Source organism: Lacerta agilis, chromosome 4, assembly GCF_009819535.1.
Source record: "Lacerta agilis isolate rLacAgi1 chromosome 4, rLacAgi1.pri, whole genome shotgun sequence".
Taxonomy (NCBI): Eukaryota; Metazoa; Chordata; class Lepidosauria; order Squamata; family Lacertidae; genus Lacerta; species Lacerta agilis.
In genome coordinates, this window is record NC_046315.1 from 73,015,228 (window position 1) to 73,032,600 (window position 17,373).

The 17,373-nt window shown below is 41.5% G+C and overlaps 1 protein-coding gene across 8 annotated transcripts in view; it reads left to right on the plus strand.

The window, feature by feature from the left end:
• Positions 1-17,373, plus strand: part of MAP4K4 (mitogen-activated protein kinase kinase kinase kinase 4) — a 132,319-nt gene that overhangs the window by 69,438 nt on the left and 45,508 nt on the right. For all 8 annotated transcript variants that reach the window (XM_033147617.1, XM_033147618.1, XM_033147616.1 and 5 more), the window contains exons 4-6: positions 12,100-12,225; positions 13,431-13,541; positions 16,962-17,052. In XM_033147617.1, the coding sequence (XP_033003508.1) occupies positions 12,100-12,225; positions 13,431-13,541; positions 16,962-17,052 (328 nt within the window). The remainder of the gene's footprint in view (positions 1-12,099; positions 12,226-13,430; positions 13,542-16,961; positions 17,053-17,373) is intronic.

Consider the following 17,373-nt stretch of genomic DNA (forward strand, 5'->3'; position numbering starts at 1 on the left):
TCAGGCATGGGAAATTGAATAATATGTATAATGTCCTAGTCACCCTTTTGTGTTTTTTTCTCAAAACTTAATGGTTGTTTTTTTTTGTTCGCTTGTTTTCTGAGTAGGGGAGGTTGTGGTATTTTCTTTTTTAACGGCAAAAGGGTTAACGCTTTCACATTATTGGGAGTGATTCTCTCCTTCCTCCATGGTAACTCTACATGTTCTCTGTATATTTTTATGTTTCACTAGAGGGAGAAATTCCCATTGACTTCCAGATTTAAACTGTTGTTTACTCCCTTCGCCCTTGCACCAACAGTAGCATTCAATTTAAGCCAAGATGTCTTTGGAGCATTGTAGCTGAAATGGCAAGAGGTAGATTCTTTCCTCCCCTAAAAGAAACAAGCCCAATGCTTTCCTTTTATGTAGAAGCTGTAGCTATGGGAACCTATGCACAGGAAGCACAAAGAAGCTACTTTTAGATATTTAAGCCCTCACCTCCCCCTGAGAATTATTTCCTTTAGTCTGTGGTCCTAGAATTAGTGTTGTATCATTCTCTGAATTAGCCTTCTTTAAGAATATATTTACTTCAGTTTCTGGATTTTGGGTATAAGCTTTATTTTAGTGTGTGAGTGTGTGTGTGTGTGTGTGTGTGCACAGAGGAGTTTTAGATAGTCCAAAAAATAAATAAATCCTGTTGTGAAGTGCTCTCTCTTCTTATAATGCAAGGTGATGAGTTAGTGGGAGCACGTCATATCCTTAGTCACCACTTTCTCATATCTCAGGAAATCATTCTTCCTTTGACCTAATTTCCTCATACCCAAAAGAGTACACAAATGTGCTCAACTTCCTTCCTCCCCCAAAGCATCCTTTGCCGGCTGGTAATGTGACCCATCTAGAAGGAGCAGCCTTGAATCTCCCTGGGTGATCTTCAGCCAGTTACCCTCTTTCATCTCTCTCAGCTCTCAGGATGCTTTGTGAATATAATAAAGGCATTGGGTGTATGCCATTTAGCTTTTTGGAGGAAGGGAGGAATACAAATGTATTTTTTTTAAAAAAATAAAAAACCCTGATCTATTGCTGGACTATGGTCCCCTGATACTCTCATGACTCCGGCTTGAGAGCAGTAGGGTATAATTATTGAATGGGTGAGCTGTGAAGCCACCTCAGTTGTTAATTCAGCCTTGGGCAAGTTGGAGTGGTATCTGCCTCAAACCATCCTTCCCATCTAACCCACACCAGAAGCTCATACAGTATACTATATAAATGATCAAAACAAAATCAAATAAAAAAATCCTTCCAGTAGCACCTTAGAGACCAACTAAGTTTGTTCTTGGTATGAGCTTTCGTGTGCATGCACACTTCTTCAGATACACTGAAACGGAAGTCACCAGACCCTTAAATATAGTGAGGGAGTGGGGAGGGGTATTACTCAGAAGAGTGGTGGGAATGGGTGATCAGCTGATAGGTGTGATCAGTTAAATGATGTGATTTTTTATTAACTGGACTGTGAGGTGCTACATAACACAGGCTCCAGGCAGTGTTAGAAACTGAGATATGAAAAAGGTAAAGGTAAAGGTACCCCTGACCGTTAGGTCCAGTCGTAGATGACTCTGGGGTTGCAGTGCTCATCTCGCTCTATAGGTCGAGGAGCCGGTGTTTGTCCGCAGACAGCTTCTGGGTCATGTGGCCAGCATGACTTAAGCCACTTCTAGCGAACCAGAGCAGCGCACGGAAACGCCGTTTACCTTCCCACTGGAGCGGTACCTATTTATCTACTTGCACTTTGATTTGCTTTCGAACTGCTAGGTGGGCAGGAGGCAGGGACCAAGCAAAGGGAGCTCACCCCATCGCGGGGATTTGAACTGCCGACCTTCCGATCGGCAAGCCCTAGGCTCCCCGTAGTTTAGACCACAGCGCCACCCGCTATGAAAGCTAGGAGCTAAATGGCACCTTAAACCTAGGTTATGGGTGCTGCAATGGTGTGTCTAGGTGCACTTTTTAATAACAAGAATACAAAGCTGAAAATGAATGAAATGCAGCTAAAAATCTTATGTTCATTTTTCACATGGTCTAGTCCTCATCTGAAGACTGCAAAAAACAAAGCCATATTTCCCCTGCCCGACCTACCTAATATTCTTGTGAGGGTCCCTTCTCCAGTCCTCAGAGAGAGCCAGTGTGGTGTAGTGGTTAAGAGCGGTAGACTCGTTATCTGGGGAACCCGCGTCTCCGCTCCTCCACATGCAGCTGCTGGGTGACCTTGGGCTAGTCACACTTCTCTGAAGTCTCTCAGCCCCACTCACCTCACAGAGTGTTTGTTGTGGGGGAGGAAGGGGAAGGAGAATGTTAGCCGCTTTGAGACTCCTTCGGGTAGTGAAAAGCGGGATATCAAATCCAAACTCTTCTTCTTCTTCTGACTGGAAGTGGGGAGGCAGAAAAAGGTCTTTCCTTCCAGCAGTGGCAGTTTTAATCTGAAATCTTAGGTGCAGTACTGCACCCAGAGCTCAGAAACTGCTTGTATTAATGAAATTGTCTGTTGCAAACCACGCCTAAAACAATGGGAGTTTTGAATGCTTGCTCCAAGCAGCCACTAGAGTCATTCTCCACTCCTTCCTAATATTGGAAGTATAGTTTAAACCTGCCTTGTAATTAACAACTTGCCTGGTGCCACAGGTGACCAAACAGTCCATACAGGAGAGTGAACTGGGTTAGCAGATGAGGGACAGATCACCTAATTTCCTCTCACCAGTCTATTTGGTCTCCATGCTGGCTGTGCAATAAGGAGATCTTATCCCTCAGCTATATCTGCCCTTCATCAGTCTATTCAGTCAAAGGTGTTTAAAAAACAAACACCCCAATGAATATCCTGTGTTTCCGTGCTGGCTTGCCTAATAAAGGACTTGCCTTCCTCTACAGCCTTCACAGAAACACAGGCTATGAGCCTATTGACAGGTTAGTTAAAAAAAACCTCGCTGGCTAGTAACGTTTGAGGACTCAGGCTGAGTTTAAAACTATAGATGTGCAAGTAGGCAAAGATTCTGACCTGTTGGGCAAATATGGATGGGGCTGAATTTTATCATACTTGTGTCACTCCTGCTTTCAACTTATGAACTGTCTTCTCATGAGATCCTTTAGGGATTTTTCTGTAAACACTTTGCAAAATACTGATTATGAATACATAGAGGGGATTCTATTTTTACATCTCGTGTTTGGATTATTCTGATGTGTAGGCCTACTTATGTGCAATTGAAGCATTCTTGCAAGAAGATTCACTGGCTGCTGGAAACTGTCTTGCTGACAGGGGAAAAAATCATATTTCTGTGTAGAATAATTTAAATTCAATATATTTCATGCATGCTTCATTTTCTAATATGAACGTTATGCATCACTTCCTGCAGAGAAAATGGGCCACTGTTTTCCGATTCCAGTTATAGAACAGTCCTGAAGATTGAAATCCATAGATCAACCACCCTTTGGAGACACACCCTGACAAATTTTGTTCATGCATTTTTGTTTAAATGGCAATGAAGAGGCAGCTGGTCTATAAATGATCATTTTTCGTTTCTAGCTGTGATGCTATCTATCTGCCTTCCTGGGTGCAGTCTTCAGCATTAAGCTGCTTGGCCACAATTTAGCTTGATCTATCATATCTGCCAAACAGAAGGAAACAAAATATTTTGTAGGAAACACATTACATGTCTGCTGTAGAAAAGATCTTGCTTAATGCACGCTTCTACATTATGAATTAAAATTTGAATTTGAGACATTTTATTTTGGGAGAGAGGATTAAAATAGAACACTTCTCCGTATTTATGCTGCAGCTTCAGATAAATCGATTCTGCAGCCTATTTTAAGGCATTCATGGACATATGCTAGTTGGGCCATCAGGAATATGCAGTGGGCTTGAATGTGCTCACTGTTTCCATCCTTTCCACTCTACACAAATTATTCTGTCTTCATAGTTTGCAATAACCAGAGTTTGAATCAGGCATAATCCCCCACCCCAAGTGCGTAATACACAATGCTCTTGAAACTGTGGTATCTTATCCTTGTTTGGAGTCTAGCAGTAATGAAAGGGACATAGGTTCTTATACATACATAGTCAAACCATAAGTTCATCTAGCTAAGTATTGGCAAAACGGACTGGTAGCCGCCATCCAGGATTTCAGATGGGTTTGGCTTCTCGCCCTACCTGGAGATAGTCAGGGATTGAACCTGAGACCTCCTGCATGCAACTTCTATTTTCTGTCCCACTGGCAGGCAATTCATGGGGTGTGCGCAGTCCTTTCCCTTTTTCTGTAAAAAAAAAAAAGGTAAAGGATGCGACCATGGGGTTGTGGCGCTCATCTCACTTTCAGACCGAGGGAGCCAGTGTTTATCCACAGACAGCTTTCCGGGTCATTTGGCCAGCATGAATAAACTGTGTCTGGCGCAATGTAACACTGTGACGGAAACCAGAGCGCACGGAAACGACGTTTACCTTCCCGCCTCAGTGGTACCTATTTATCTACTTGCACTGGTGTGCTTTCAAACTGCTAGGTTGGCAGGAGCTGGGACAGAGCAACGGGAGCTCACCCTGTCGCGGGGATTCGAACCGCCAACCTTCTGATCGGCAAGCCCAAGAGGCTCAGTGGTTTAGACCACAGCGCCACCCACACCCAGCTTGCCAGCTGTCATTGTCAACTGCTGCCAAAATTACCCCTACTGTTGCTGCTCCAAAATTTGTTGCTTCTGCCCCTGCCACCAAAGTAAGATTGCTGTTGCTCCACCACCCATCACTTAAACAAAAACAAACGCAACCATTTCTGTTGCAGTCCTGATATGGCTGCCTCTGCAAGCTTCCTGCTATTTCCTTCTCCTTTCCATAGACATGCCAGGTATTAGGTGCATCACTTTGTTGGAAGCACTATAGTTTCCTGTTGGAGTTGATGTGCTCAGCACTGATCTGATAATATCTCCTGAAAAATATTCTTAAGGTCTGATTGACTTTGGTAGAGCAAGTTCCTCCCTTGGAAATTAGTGGGATGTAAATGTTCAGTTCTTATCTGGTTTGGTCTGTGAGTATATCTGTGATGAAATGGCCTTTGGGTGTGAATGGGATTTTTTGTGTGTGTCTGATTAATAAATGCCTCTTTTGTCTGCTGTTCTTAAGCAGGTATGGTAACTGAAGATGGCTGTTGATTGTCAGCAGTGTCCAGCCTGTATGATGTCATGTGTGCGACAGACAGACATGACCACCTTGTGACTCTGTTCATTGTTGATTACCTTCCCATTTTAGCTGCAAGGTTTCAGTGTATGGCTGGCAGCTGTGCTGCTGTAAACATCTGGTCTAAGGATATAACCCTGGCAACTCTGTGGAAGTGGTTTTGTACTCTGTTATAGCTATCAAAAACAAAACAAGAGTATATGTTTCTGTTATAGCTATCAAAAACAAAACAAGAGTATATGTTTCCTGTTTGTGGTGTGTTTATAAATCTACCCATACATAAAACATACAACAGAACGTATCATAGCCACAATAGCCAGTAAGTAGGTCTCTATAGATAATACAAGTTGACATTCTGAATAAATGTCAATATATTAATCAGGTTGTAACAACATGTACATCTTCCAAAAGCAGTAACCGGATGCATTTTTACTAAAGTCTTCCATGTCAAATTGAGAATTATATTAATTTTTTTATACACTGATAATTTTGAAGATTATGCCTTCTGGATTTATGCTCAGCTGGTTTCACTATTCTTGAGTGGCAAATGGAGACTTTTTCGAAGAATTGCATGCATGTGGCTCTTGGCTATGGATGATATCCATTTCATGCACATTGTACAGGTTGTTACATCTCAATTGATTAATATATATATTTACATGTATCTCTGTAAATTCACAGGGTACCTTTGTGTTCTCAAGAGTTATGCCAAGCTTATTTTACTAATAGAGTTACGACCCTCTACTAGTCCAGAACACCAGAGGAAATTAGTGTAAAATAATGAACATACAGATGTAGGTTGCAGGAAAGGGTTTCATATATTTGAGATAATTCCAGTTTTCATATTTATTTTATAAAATCTCAAATATGAAAACTGGAGTTCTCTAATCCCAGCTTTCATTGTAATTTGAATACATTTGGCTAGTCATAAAATCATAGAGTTGGAAAGGGACCCCAAGAGTCATCTAGTCCAACCCCCTGCCAATGCAGGGATATCATCTGCCTGTCTATGAAGCTGGTACAATTGAATGACTGCCATTTATTAAGAACTGCTAAGTTGTTGGAGCTATTTCCTTAGCCCAGTAGGGTAGCTGAAGTGCTTCAAGCAATGGTGTTTGTAAAAGTAACAGCCTTTGAGTGTGTTCAGAAAGCAGTACAGAAATTAAGTTTAGCAAAAAAAAGGGGGGGGGCAACTAGCCATTCTGTTTTGGCGCCTGCAACCTAGGTTCTGGGAGCCATAGCTGTTCTATCCCAGTTTCTAACACTGAATGTTCACAAACAACAAGGGACTTTAGGTATTGGAGAGAAAATGGTGGATCAGTGTTCACAATTTTGGTCAAATTAAAGCAAAGGTTTTATAGTCAGTGCATAGAGAATTGTTGTGGAAGTCCTTCTGCTGGCCTGTTTGGAGTAGCACCCCAGCACCCAGGCCTGGCAGATCTGTGATGCATGGGACCTCCACAACACTAGCACTAGACTGCTGTATCTAAATGCCTTTCTCACGTTATTCATTTTGTGGAGATAGTGTTTTCTTTCACTTGTGTCTAGTACAGGCATAGGCAAACTCGGCCCTCCAGATGTTTTGGGACTACAATTTCCACCATCCCTAGCTAATAGGACCAGTAGTCAGGGATGATGGGAGTTGTAGTCCCAAAACATCTGGAGAGCCGAGTTTGCCTATGCCTGATCTAGTATATACAGCAGCATGGAAACAGTTGATTATCTGAATAAATTAGAACTTTTGGGAGAACAGGGAGAGGAGTCATAGCTTAGCAGTAGATCACATGCTTTGCATGCATAAGGTCCCTAGTTCACTCCTTGTTCTCTCTAGTTAAAAAGAGCTTGGAATTTATCCCTCTGTCTGCTGCATTTCCTCCCGTTTTCTTTTTTGACAGAAGCCATTGTGCTAGTGGAGACATTGTGTGTATTTTTTGTTGTTGCCTAGAGTCTGAGCAAAGCTTTTAGATGAAAGAAAGAAAGAAAGAAAGAAAGAAAGAAAGAAAGAAAGAAAGACTTGATAGGAAGAACACTTCCATAGCATTCCCAAGCAACTAAAGGGAACACAACACTCCTGTATGCATTTAGGGAATACAGAATATGAGAGAGAGAGAGAGAGGGAACGAAAACAAACCATGCATGAATGAGGGTCTTTCTCAAATACTGCTAACTGGCACAATAAATGTACGTACAGCAGCCACTTCATTACTGAAAGTAATATGTCCCCACAGTTGACGGCAATTCCAGAAATCGGCCCCTTTCCAAAGAAGCCATAAGCGTTTGGAGTGGAGCTTTGAACGCCTTTAGTAATTTGCCACTTTTCCATAGGGACGTCGATCCATAGGGCTGTGTTTGATCAAACTCCCATTGTGTTGAACTAGCAGTATCAATAAGTTGTCTACCGCCCTCTTGTTTTGGGATCTAAAACCAACTCTGGTTGATAACAGCCAAATTAGGTTATTTAGCACTAGGCTCTGTAATGAGGGCTGTTGAGGATTCATCTCATTTGTCACAGTGTGAATGTCCATGTTGTCATAGATGTAGATTAGGGTCGGCAAGGTTTACCTCGCCTGGGCCGGTTCACTCAAGCGGAGATCCCTCTGTGGGCTGGATCGCGTGTGTGGCCGCTATTTCCAGCACCTACGCCTACGCCTGTGTCTGTGCAGACACGATTTCTGGCTTCGGCTTCTGTGCAGATGTGATTTTAGGCATCTGAGCATGCACAGACCCGATTTCTGGCACTGCGGAAGCAAGTCCCCGCACCACGCTGTGCTGGTTTAGCGCAGCACGCAGGGGCTTGTTGAGTGGGCGGCTCGGTTCGGGGGCGGTTCATGGGCCAGTTAAATGACCCCCATGGGTTGCCCTACCCCTGTTCTAGATATTCAGGGTAATTCCTTAACTAAGGAGCCAGAGCCAGTGTGGTGTAGTGGTTAAGAGCGGTAGACTCGTTATCTGGGGAACCGGGTTCGCGTCTCTGCTCCTCCACATGCAGCTGCTGGGTGACCTTGGGCTAGTCACACTTCTTTGAAGTCTCTCAGCCCCACTCACCTCACAGAGTGTTTGTTGTGGGGGAGGAAGGGAAAGGAGAATGTTAGCCGCTTTGAGACTCCTTCGGGTAGTGAAAAGCGGGATATCAAATCCAAACTCTTCTTCTTCTTCTAAATGGGGTTGTTTCCCATCTGGCTATTGATGACTGAAATCAGCATAGGGCCTTCTGCACTATCACGGTAAATCCTATGTGATAACTTTAGAAGTTTGTGAGAAGGCATTGTTTTCCTTTTTGGGGGGACGGGGACATATTTTCACAGATCCAACTGTGCACTTACTTTGTTTATATGAGAGACTTATTTTCGTTTCACCCTTCTGTATCAAAGGTTGCGCTGTTAAGAGGTAAAGAACTGGAGGCAAAGTAAGAGAAGTGAAACAAAAGAGGGAGGGGAAGCCGCCACCGTTAGGAAAATCGCAGCAGGTGGTTGCATTATCAGTGACAACAAACGAGTATTGTGCAAGTGTTTTGGCTCTGATACATGGAAATAGTTCCAGCATGTGCTTGCGCAGTTCTGCTAACCCTTGCTTCAGGCACTGGTTATAGTCCCATAAAATAACTAACTGCCTATTGTTTGAAGTTTCCCTTTTATCTTTATTCTCATTTTATTGTCCTTTCCCTGTGATACAGAGTTAATTTTCTTTGCAAACGGCAGTATCACGCCCTGGCTGGCCTGTACGCCCCAGAGAGAGGGCCTATCAATGGTGAATAATATAGTATCCTTTATAAACCACTAAATAAGGAGCAACTTGTTTTTATGCCACTTAAGGAAATGTATTATGAAAGGTGATTAAGCCAGAGCTGGTGGCCAGTTTACTCCCCCGACCCCCATTGCAATATGAAGTTTGTAAATCTATGAATTGTGCAATAGATTCTAAAAAAAACAACAAAAAAACCCTAACCCCAAAAGCAAACCTGATTCCCTAAACTTATTGGTATCTAATTTACATGCAAGCTGCAAATATTTAGCAAACAAAATGGTAAAAGTACATGGCATTGAATTTGCATGCTATGAAATAGCTCAAAGTGTATGAATTAAAATATTTCAGAGGGGGAATCGATAATGCATACAATGGGGTTTATATTAAATATAAATCCCTGTATTGTTTAAATGGTAAGATAAAAAGCAATGAACTGTTAACATACTGATTTTATTAGTATCTATTCATTATGTTCCCCATTAATTTTATTGAATTACACATTTTTTTAAAGAAATGCAAAGTTTTTAGCAAAAAAAGAAGCAGATTTCCACCCTCATTAAAAAAGTTTCTGATGCATGCTGCTGCTTTATAAATTTCTTTATTGGGCAAGAAAGGTTTTTTATTTCCAATTTATGTGTTCTTTCTATTATTTAATATTTTAGCACTGTATTTATTATGGGTTGTATATTTCCAGCATTGTAGATGGTTTTCAGTAATAAATTATGGCATCATACTGTACTGGTTCGGACTGTGGCTGTGTACACTCCCTGGTTCTCTTTTGCCTAGAGATTTCCTCTAGACATATTTTACTGCAACATCCAACTACTCTCCTCCCATATTAGCTTTACCCTATGCTTTAAGATCAGCACCGAGTGACATTATAGAACTGCTATTCCATCAGAAGTAGCGTACCCCAATAAGACCCCGACTGTTGTATCCTAATCATGCAATGCCTTCCCAATGGAGGTTCTCCTGGCACCAGATTTTGTCATCTGTTAAAGGTGTCCCACAGAGGCTTAAAAAGCAACAACTTTGAATTAACTCTTGTGATAATTCCATGGCACCTTGCTCCCATTATTTATTTTGGCTTTGCTTCATATGCACCCTGTCTTTCATCCAAGAAACTCAGACCAGCAGACACAGGTCTCTGAGGAAACCTCTTCTAGGCAAATAATGGGCTTGTTTTCTGCTGTAAAAGAGAAAGGGGGGTATAAGAGACCTTTCAAACGTTTTCTGGTCCAAAGAGCAAATAAGAGGGCCTTGCAGATGTTACCATTGGTCCAAATCTGGAATCTCTCTTCCAAGACTTCCAAGTGCTCTGCTTGGAAACTGGAATGATCATACAGTAACCAGCACTACTCATATCGTGTTGTAGACCCTACCCTTAGTTTCTTTGGTCTCTGCTTTTCTCATGCTACAGCTGCCATGTGAGAAGTTCACTGACAGGCTTCTTCTACTTGAGACATCTGCACTTATGATGCAGCTGTACTGAAAACATGGGTTCAGTGCCTCACTGGATTTGCGTATGAGCTGTGAGACGTTATTTGCTGGATCAGACGAACGTGGTCTAGTCTTGTGTGTCACTGTACATAATGAAATGCCTGTAAACAAAAAAGCTTACACTGCCAATCAAGAGTACTGTTTTTATCATCATGCTGCTCATGCTAGGAAGTCAATGTAAAAAAAATAGGTTAAAAAAAATTATGTAGGAATGAGAATAAATTCTAATTCGAGGAGCCAATCAGATGCCCATTCTTTTATTGCACCATTGAAAACGTTTTATGGTTTGGTGCTGATGCTTTCCTAAATAATTTGAACATCATACTTACCTTGTTTGAGAAATTTATTTCTGTTTTCCCATCGTTCTTGCATGTTGCTGTTTTTAGTCAGATTGGTATTTTTGGGTTCATCATTCATTAGTCACCTCACTAAGCTCTTACGAGAGATCCAAGAGACAAATAGAAATGTATAATAATTGGTGAGGGAACATGTACTCTTATGCAGTGGTACCTCGGGTTAAGAACTTAATTTGATATGGAGGTCCGTTCTTAACCTGAAACAGTTCTTAACCTGAGGTACCACTTTAGCTAATGGAGCCTCCCGCTGCCGCTGCGTTGCCGGAACACAATTTCTGTTCTTATCCTGAAGGAAAGTTCTTAACCTGAAGCGTTATTTCTGGGTTAGCGGAGTATGTAACCTGAAGCTTATGTAACCTGAGGTACCACTGTATGAGGGAGAGGGGAAAGATGGGCAGGGGAGCAGATTGCGGTTAATGAATTGCAATGTACTTGCATTTTTGAAAACTGCTAGTACAAGTCAGTGATGTACAGTAACCACCAGATGTCACTGCTGTAGATCATATCTCGAGGCAACTGTGTGGTTTGCGCATGTGTTTGGGCAAGTTCTGTTGTCCTATGCATACAACGTTGCTATCATGCTGTGACTCTCTTAGCAGCCAGGGCATGAATTTTGTAAATGTGTGGGGATTTGTTCTTGGTTGTAATTTTCCTTTTGTAGTGCAAAACTGAAACGTACACAGTAGGATCATTTGTAACACGGAAAATGTAACTTGCTGCTGTAGTTCTCAGTAATAAGATGGGCTGTCAAAAAATTAAAGCTGGAATCATGTCATGAATACAGAGGATGTGTGTGCAGGACAGCATTTCAGGCCCAACAGTAATGGCTTTAAAGCGACAATTGATTCCATCTGCATTAAAATCACCACGAGAGTTTACAGATACAGAATTGTATTTAGTTGGTTTGAAGTTGGCTTGCTTAGCCATTGTGTATTGTAAGTCAGGATCCCCCAGTTTGTATGTAACAACAAGCCAAGATTATTTGAAAGCAAAACTAAACACAGGTCAAACGATCTAATATTAGCACACTTGATCAGATCTTTGAAAGCCTATACAAAAGGGCGGGCGGGTGGAACAGGCAGCGAATTCCACTACTAATACTTGATGCGGTTTTTAATACATTGGGCTGAACCTGTTAGTTGTTTTCCTCTGCCACACGCTCAACCCACCCATGATTTCAACAGGATGGGATAATTTTGTGCTGCTGCTCTGAGGTTAATGGGGGAGATATATTGGGGGGGGGGGTGTATGCCACAAATACTGCAGTAGATGCATTCATATATACATATATCTATCTATTTCCCCCATAAAAAGGATGAAGAAGAAGAAATCAAGCTGGAGATAAACATGCTGAAGAAATATTCCCATCATAGAAATATTGCAACTTACTACGGTGCTTTTATTAAGAAAAGTCCTCCAGGACATGACGACCAACTATGGGTAAGCATGTTCACAAGGAAATGGGAATGTGAATTGCAACTAAATGCTCGATTCCTAGCAAAAAATACCCCGAATGCTTAATGCTACGCTCACTAGCAGAGCAGGAAAACTCAAGAGAATTTAATCTTTTAAAATCGTGTATAATTTTGTTTCCTTAAATGCTCCCTCTTTAACGCTTGGTAGAAATGTGAAGAGTTTGCATAAATTCACATAAAAGAACCATTTACTGTTCCAGGATTTTAACTAGTTTAAAGTAAAATAGATCTGCTAGGTTTATCGTGTTTGTATGACAGGTTGAGCTGGGCTAAGCAAGTTAGCCTGTGCTTGGGATGATCAGCATCAACTGGCTCTTCCATCTCTCCCTTAAGAGGCTGCCCGTTGCATCTCTGAATGAGATGCTTTTCTAGGTTTGCCTCCTTCCAGTCAGGAAGCACACCCAGTAACTCCAGCAAAAAAAAAAAAAAATTCCAACGAGAGTAATGTGAGCATTTTTTTTTCCTGCAAATAAACCTTTCATGTTATCCACAAGTCTCACTAAGTTCAGTGGGCCTTGCTTACACACGCAGGTAAATGGGAATAGGATTGCAGCCTAGTGGTATTGAGCCAAGTTGGAGAACTTGTGGCCTTCCAGATTTTGTTGAACTCCCAACTCCCATCAGCCCTAGCTGACCCATGGCCAGTAGTTACAAATAATAGGAGTGACAGTCATTTGACACCTGGGAAGCCACAGGTGCCCTAGTCCTGGTGGAGACTGATTAGACTTCTAATGTCAATTGGTGTCCTCGCTCTCAAATTTTAGAACACAATGGGTCTTGGCATTCTAGAAACACAAGGCAAAAGAGAGAGAGAGAGAGCGTGTGTGCGCGCTAGGATCTGTTCCCCCCCCCCCCTTGCTCATTGAGGCAGAACTTTTCAATATCCAAACAATCTAGTTACAGGTAGGTAGCCTATTTTACTACTGTATACATGCCCATACATTAAGTAATGTGAACATCTTTGTTCTCTGGAAGCTAATAAATGAATGTATTGATGGTAAAGGAATATAGATTAAGACCCACTTTGGCTGATATGATTGTTTGCCTTCCTTAATCGTCCAGTAAGCTTTGTTGTAGTGCAGCTGAATCACTGATATTTCTATCATATATTGACTGACACACTCTCTCTCTCTCTCTCTCTCTCTCTCTCTCTCATTCTGTCTTTTGTAGCTTGTCATGGAGTTTTGTGGTGCAGGCTCTATTACAGACCTTGTGAAGAATACGAAAGGAAATACTTTGAAGGAGGACTGGATAGCCTACATCTCCAGAGAAATTCTTAGGGTAAGGAAATTATAAGCATTTTTGTTCTTATCAAAAATGGCGAGATTTAATTTCTGCATTAATTTCCAGTGAATTGGCAGTCAAGTACATGGCTTTAACCCTGTGACATGGGACACAGGGTTAAAGCAGTTCTTGAATGTTAATCATTTTTTAAAAAAAAATATTAAAGCAAACTTAAGCCAACTGTTAGATAATCATTTTAACATAGGCTATGTGCATTAGAAGCAATACCAAGTGTTGGGATCTGATGCTTCACTTGTAATGCAAAATTAGACCTCTGGGAGTAGACCGCAGCCTGATTACCAGTGGAGAAGAACGTTTTCCAAATGGCTGAAGTATAGTCAAAACATATGGCCAAGGGCTGCTCCCATCATTGTCTGCAAATCTGCAAATTGCGATGGATATTAAAATACAGCATGTGTTTTCTTCATCCACTTCACAGGGCTAGCGCAGGGTGGTTTCCCTGGGTCATGCAGCCAGGTGGTAGATCAATAAAAAGGACTGCATGCTGGTGTGCTTCTGTTTTCTTTGGCACAAGCGTTACTCTTCCTTTCTTGTATGTGGTTTCTTCTTCTGTAAAGCAATACCGAAGCTCAAATTTGAATGCATGCATACGCCATTTTATTTATATTCTGCCTTTCCATTGTTAAAACCATAAACGCAAGAGAAGGCAGTTCTGTTTTAACCCGTATCTCTTTTCAGTGGCACAAACATTTTCCTTTGTGTTAATTTTCCTGGATAATTTTTGGCACTAAACGGAACACTTAAGATAAAGTTTCATACTCAAAATATAGGAGCAGCCCATATCTCTTCCTCAGTACTGCTCAAATCTGAACCCTTAAGTGTGCATAAAGCAGCATGGATTGCCAGTAGAATGCTCTCTTGCTGCTTCGTTACTTTCAGTGTGTAGGTAAAGCCCTGCTTTGTGTTCCTCCAACCTATTAGAGGGGATTTGTTGGCTACTTTGGAATCCTGCCTTAAGTGCTGTTTGGAAGCAGGGACCTTCCATAATGTTTCGGGTTTTTTAACACTTAAAAAAAAATCTACTTGTGTGCTCAAAATAATTTTAAATATACAATAAAATCCAGATTGTGTTAAATAATAACCATAGAACAAGCAAGGCAGTATTCCCCCAACCTGATAAATCCATCAATCCTGCTGCAAGGTGTATTGACATAGAAATGCCTTCCTACAACAAATGAGCATCAGTTCCTGGCAGGTGTTCCTTGAAAGGAAAATTATCTGTTGTGTTTTGGCACCTACTGGAACACCACTGTAATATGTAAATTGTGGTACATCCATACAAGTGATAGGGCTAGGATGTGTTTAGCATCACACATGATTTTTTTGGACCTTCTTTTCAAGGGCAGGTCTGTGCAGAGTGCCTTGCAGTAGTCAATCTGACCTATTACCATACTGTATGTAACAATGGATAGACCATTTACCTCCACTGAGAGGCTGCAGCTGGTGTATCAGAATAGGCGGTGGTAAAAAACCACTTCTGGCAAGGCCTGATCGTTGGCTGGCAGGATTGAAGCTTGGTGCAGTAGAGCAGGGTTTCCCAAACTTGGGTCTCCAGCTGTTGTTGGACTACAACTCCCATCATTCTGAGCTAGCAGGACTGGTGGCCAGGGACAGTGGGAATTGTAGTCCACAGCTGGAGACCCAAGTTTGGGAAACCCTGCAGTAGAGCTTTGGAAGTTTTAAACTTCCAGATAATATCAAACTTTTTCCAGAATGGATAAATCCTTCCCTCCCAAATTGCACATGGACCCACTACCAAAACAGATCATGGAGGCATTTTGTTTATTAATTATGGCCACCGCTGCTTCTGTAGCAGTATATTCCAGAGGTCAAGTCTGCATTCTTTGTGGGGAACAGTATTATCATTGCCTTTATTCCAGTCCTACCCGGTGTTCAATTTAATTGGATCCCCTCATTTATTTTTAACACATGGTGTAAAAGCAGCTTGGGCATAGTAAATCATGATCAAAGATTTTTGTTTAAAGCAAATCAGTTAACTTTGTGCTATTAATATTAATCATTCAGCTCCAAAGCTCCTTCAAATAATGTCCGTTGTGGGCAAAAAAGAAAGAAAGAGAGAGAGAGAAAGAAAGAAAGAAAGAAAACTGGCTCTTTATGGGTGTTGCTTATAAGTGACCTGACACTTGCACTTGACTTGAAGTATCTCCATCACCATTTAGTTCCATGAAAACAAAAGAGAACAGCAGTAAGTTTGCAAAAGTTACTGGCTCAGAAATATTTACTAGCCTACCTGTCCCTCCCACACTGACACCTAAAAGAAAAATGAACCAACTTCAGCAAAGCACTGCTTACAGGTCATCTTCACTTGCCACAGGAGACAGATAGCAAGCATGTCTTCTTTATTCATGGAATTTCAGAGTCCTTCATTCATACAGCTCTGTACTTTGTAAAAATCAGCACATACACTTAAGTTCTAGAAGTTTAGTAGATGTCCCACAGGACCAGCTTTGCATGTTACCTAATGAGGTGAGGGGAAGCATGGATTATTCATGCTTCCTGTTCTTTGTGCCGCTTGGGAATTTACAGACATTGAGAAGAAAGGGTTTCCAGTGCTGTCCTAGCATGCAATGGGAAGTAAATGAGTAAGACTTAAGGCACTGCAAATAATTGCAGCAAGCAGTCAACATAAACCATTTCCTGTCCCTCCCCTCCAATAATTTGGTCGTGCTTGAAGACACTATCTGTAGCAAATAGATTTATATATCTGCTAATCTACATAACAGTACAAGCTAAAGAGAATTCACACTGCTACTGTGCTTTAAGTTTTTCACATCCAGTTTTTAGCCTCCTCTGGAGGCTCGAGGCAGGTAATAGGCAGTAAGTAAAAGTGGTAAACAAGTGTTCCTAATTACTCCTTATGTCACATTTCTTCTTAGCCACCCCTTTCTTAAAGCTGAACATTTATTTGCTTTTTAGTCCTCTCTTATGCTGTTGAGTCATTCCATATACCTGGCAAAAGTGCATTGTTTTTTTTCTTTGTATATCCTTTGAATATCTCTCCATCGCTTCCATAAGTGCTTTCATTGTCATGCTGCAGTGTGGTCCTTATAATATTAACTCTTGCCAGGCAAGCATGCGCTATACATATTTATATATTCTTAAAAGAACTTGTATATCGCTTCACCTTTGTATAGTGTTTGTAAAATGTGTGCACAGCGCTTTATAGCTCCACTTACTTTTGACAAGTAAGGTCTACGTGGGTGGCATGCTGTTGAAAACATCTACAGTTGATCATGTTGCACACTGGGCTGGAGGGAAAGAATCCACAAGGTCTACAGTATGGTTTTGTCAAATAGTTGCAGTAGACTGTAGTTGCAGAATTAAAGGGGAAGAAGACCCTACAGTCTTCTGGTTTTTTTTCTTTTTAAAATGCAGGGATTGGCGCATCTCCACGCCCACCATGTGATTCATCGGGATATCAAAGGGCAGAATGTATTGCTAACAGAAAATGCAGAGGTGAAACTGGGTAAGTTAATTAGCCGGTTCTACTCACTTTCTTTCCTCTGCTGTTGCTGTTCTTCCATACAGCAATAGGCAGCATTTGCTATCTGGCTGAAGAGAAGAGGGTTGCAAATCTGTATTTTAAAATAGATTGTTTCCTATTTTCTTCTCCGTGTTTTAATGTTTCAGCCGACGTGAAGCTAAACTACGCAGGCTATAACTGGCCATGCCATAAACATTAAGCGCAGAGGCTTTCTTTCTCTCACCCCTACCCACCTCCATGTGATGGGAGAAGAGGGTATATATCTTTCAATCCTTGGCAAAACCTACAAGTACTACCCTCACC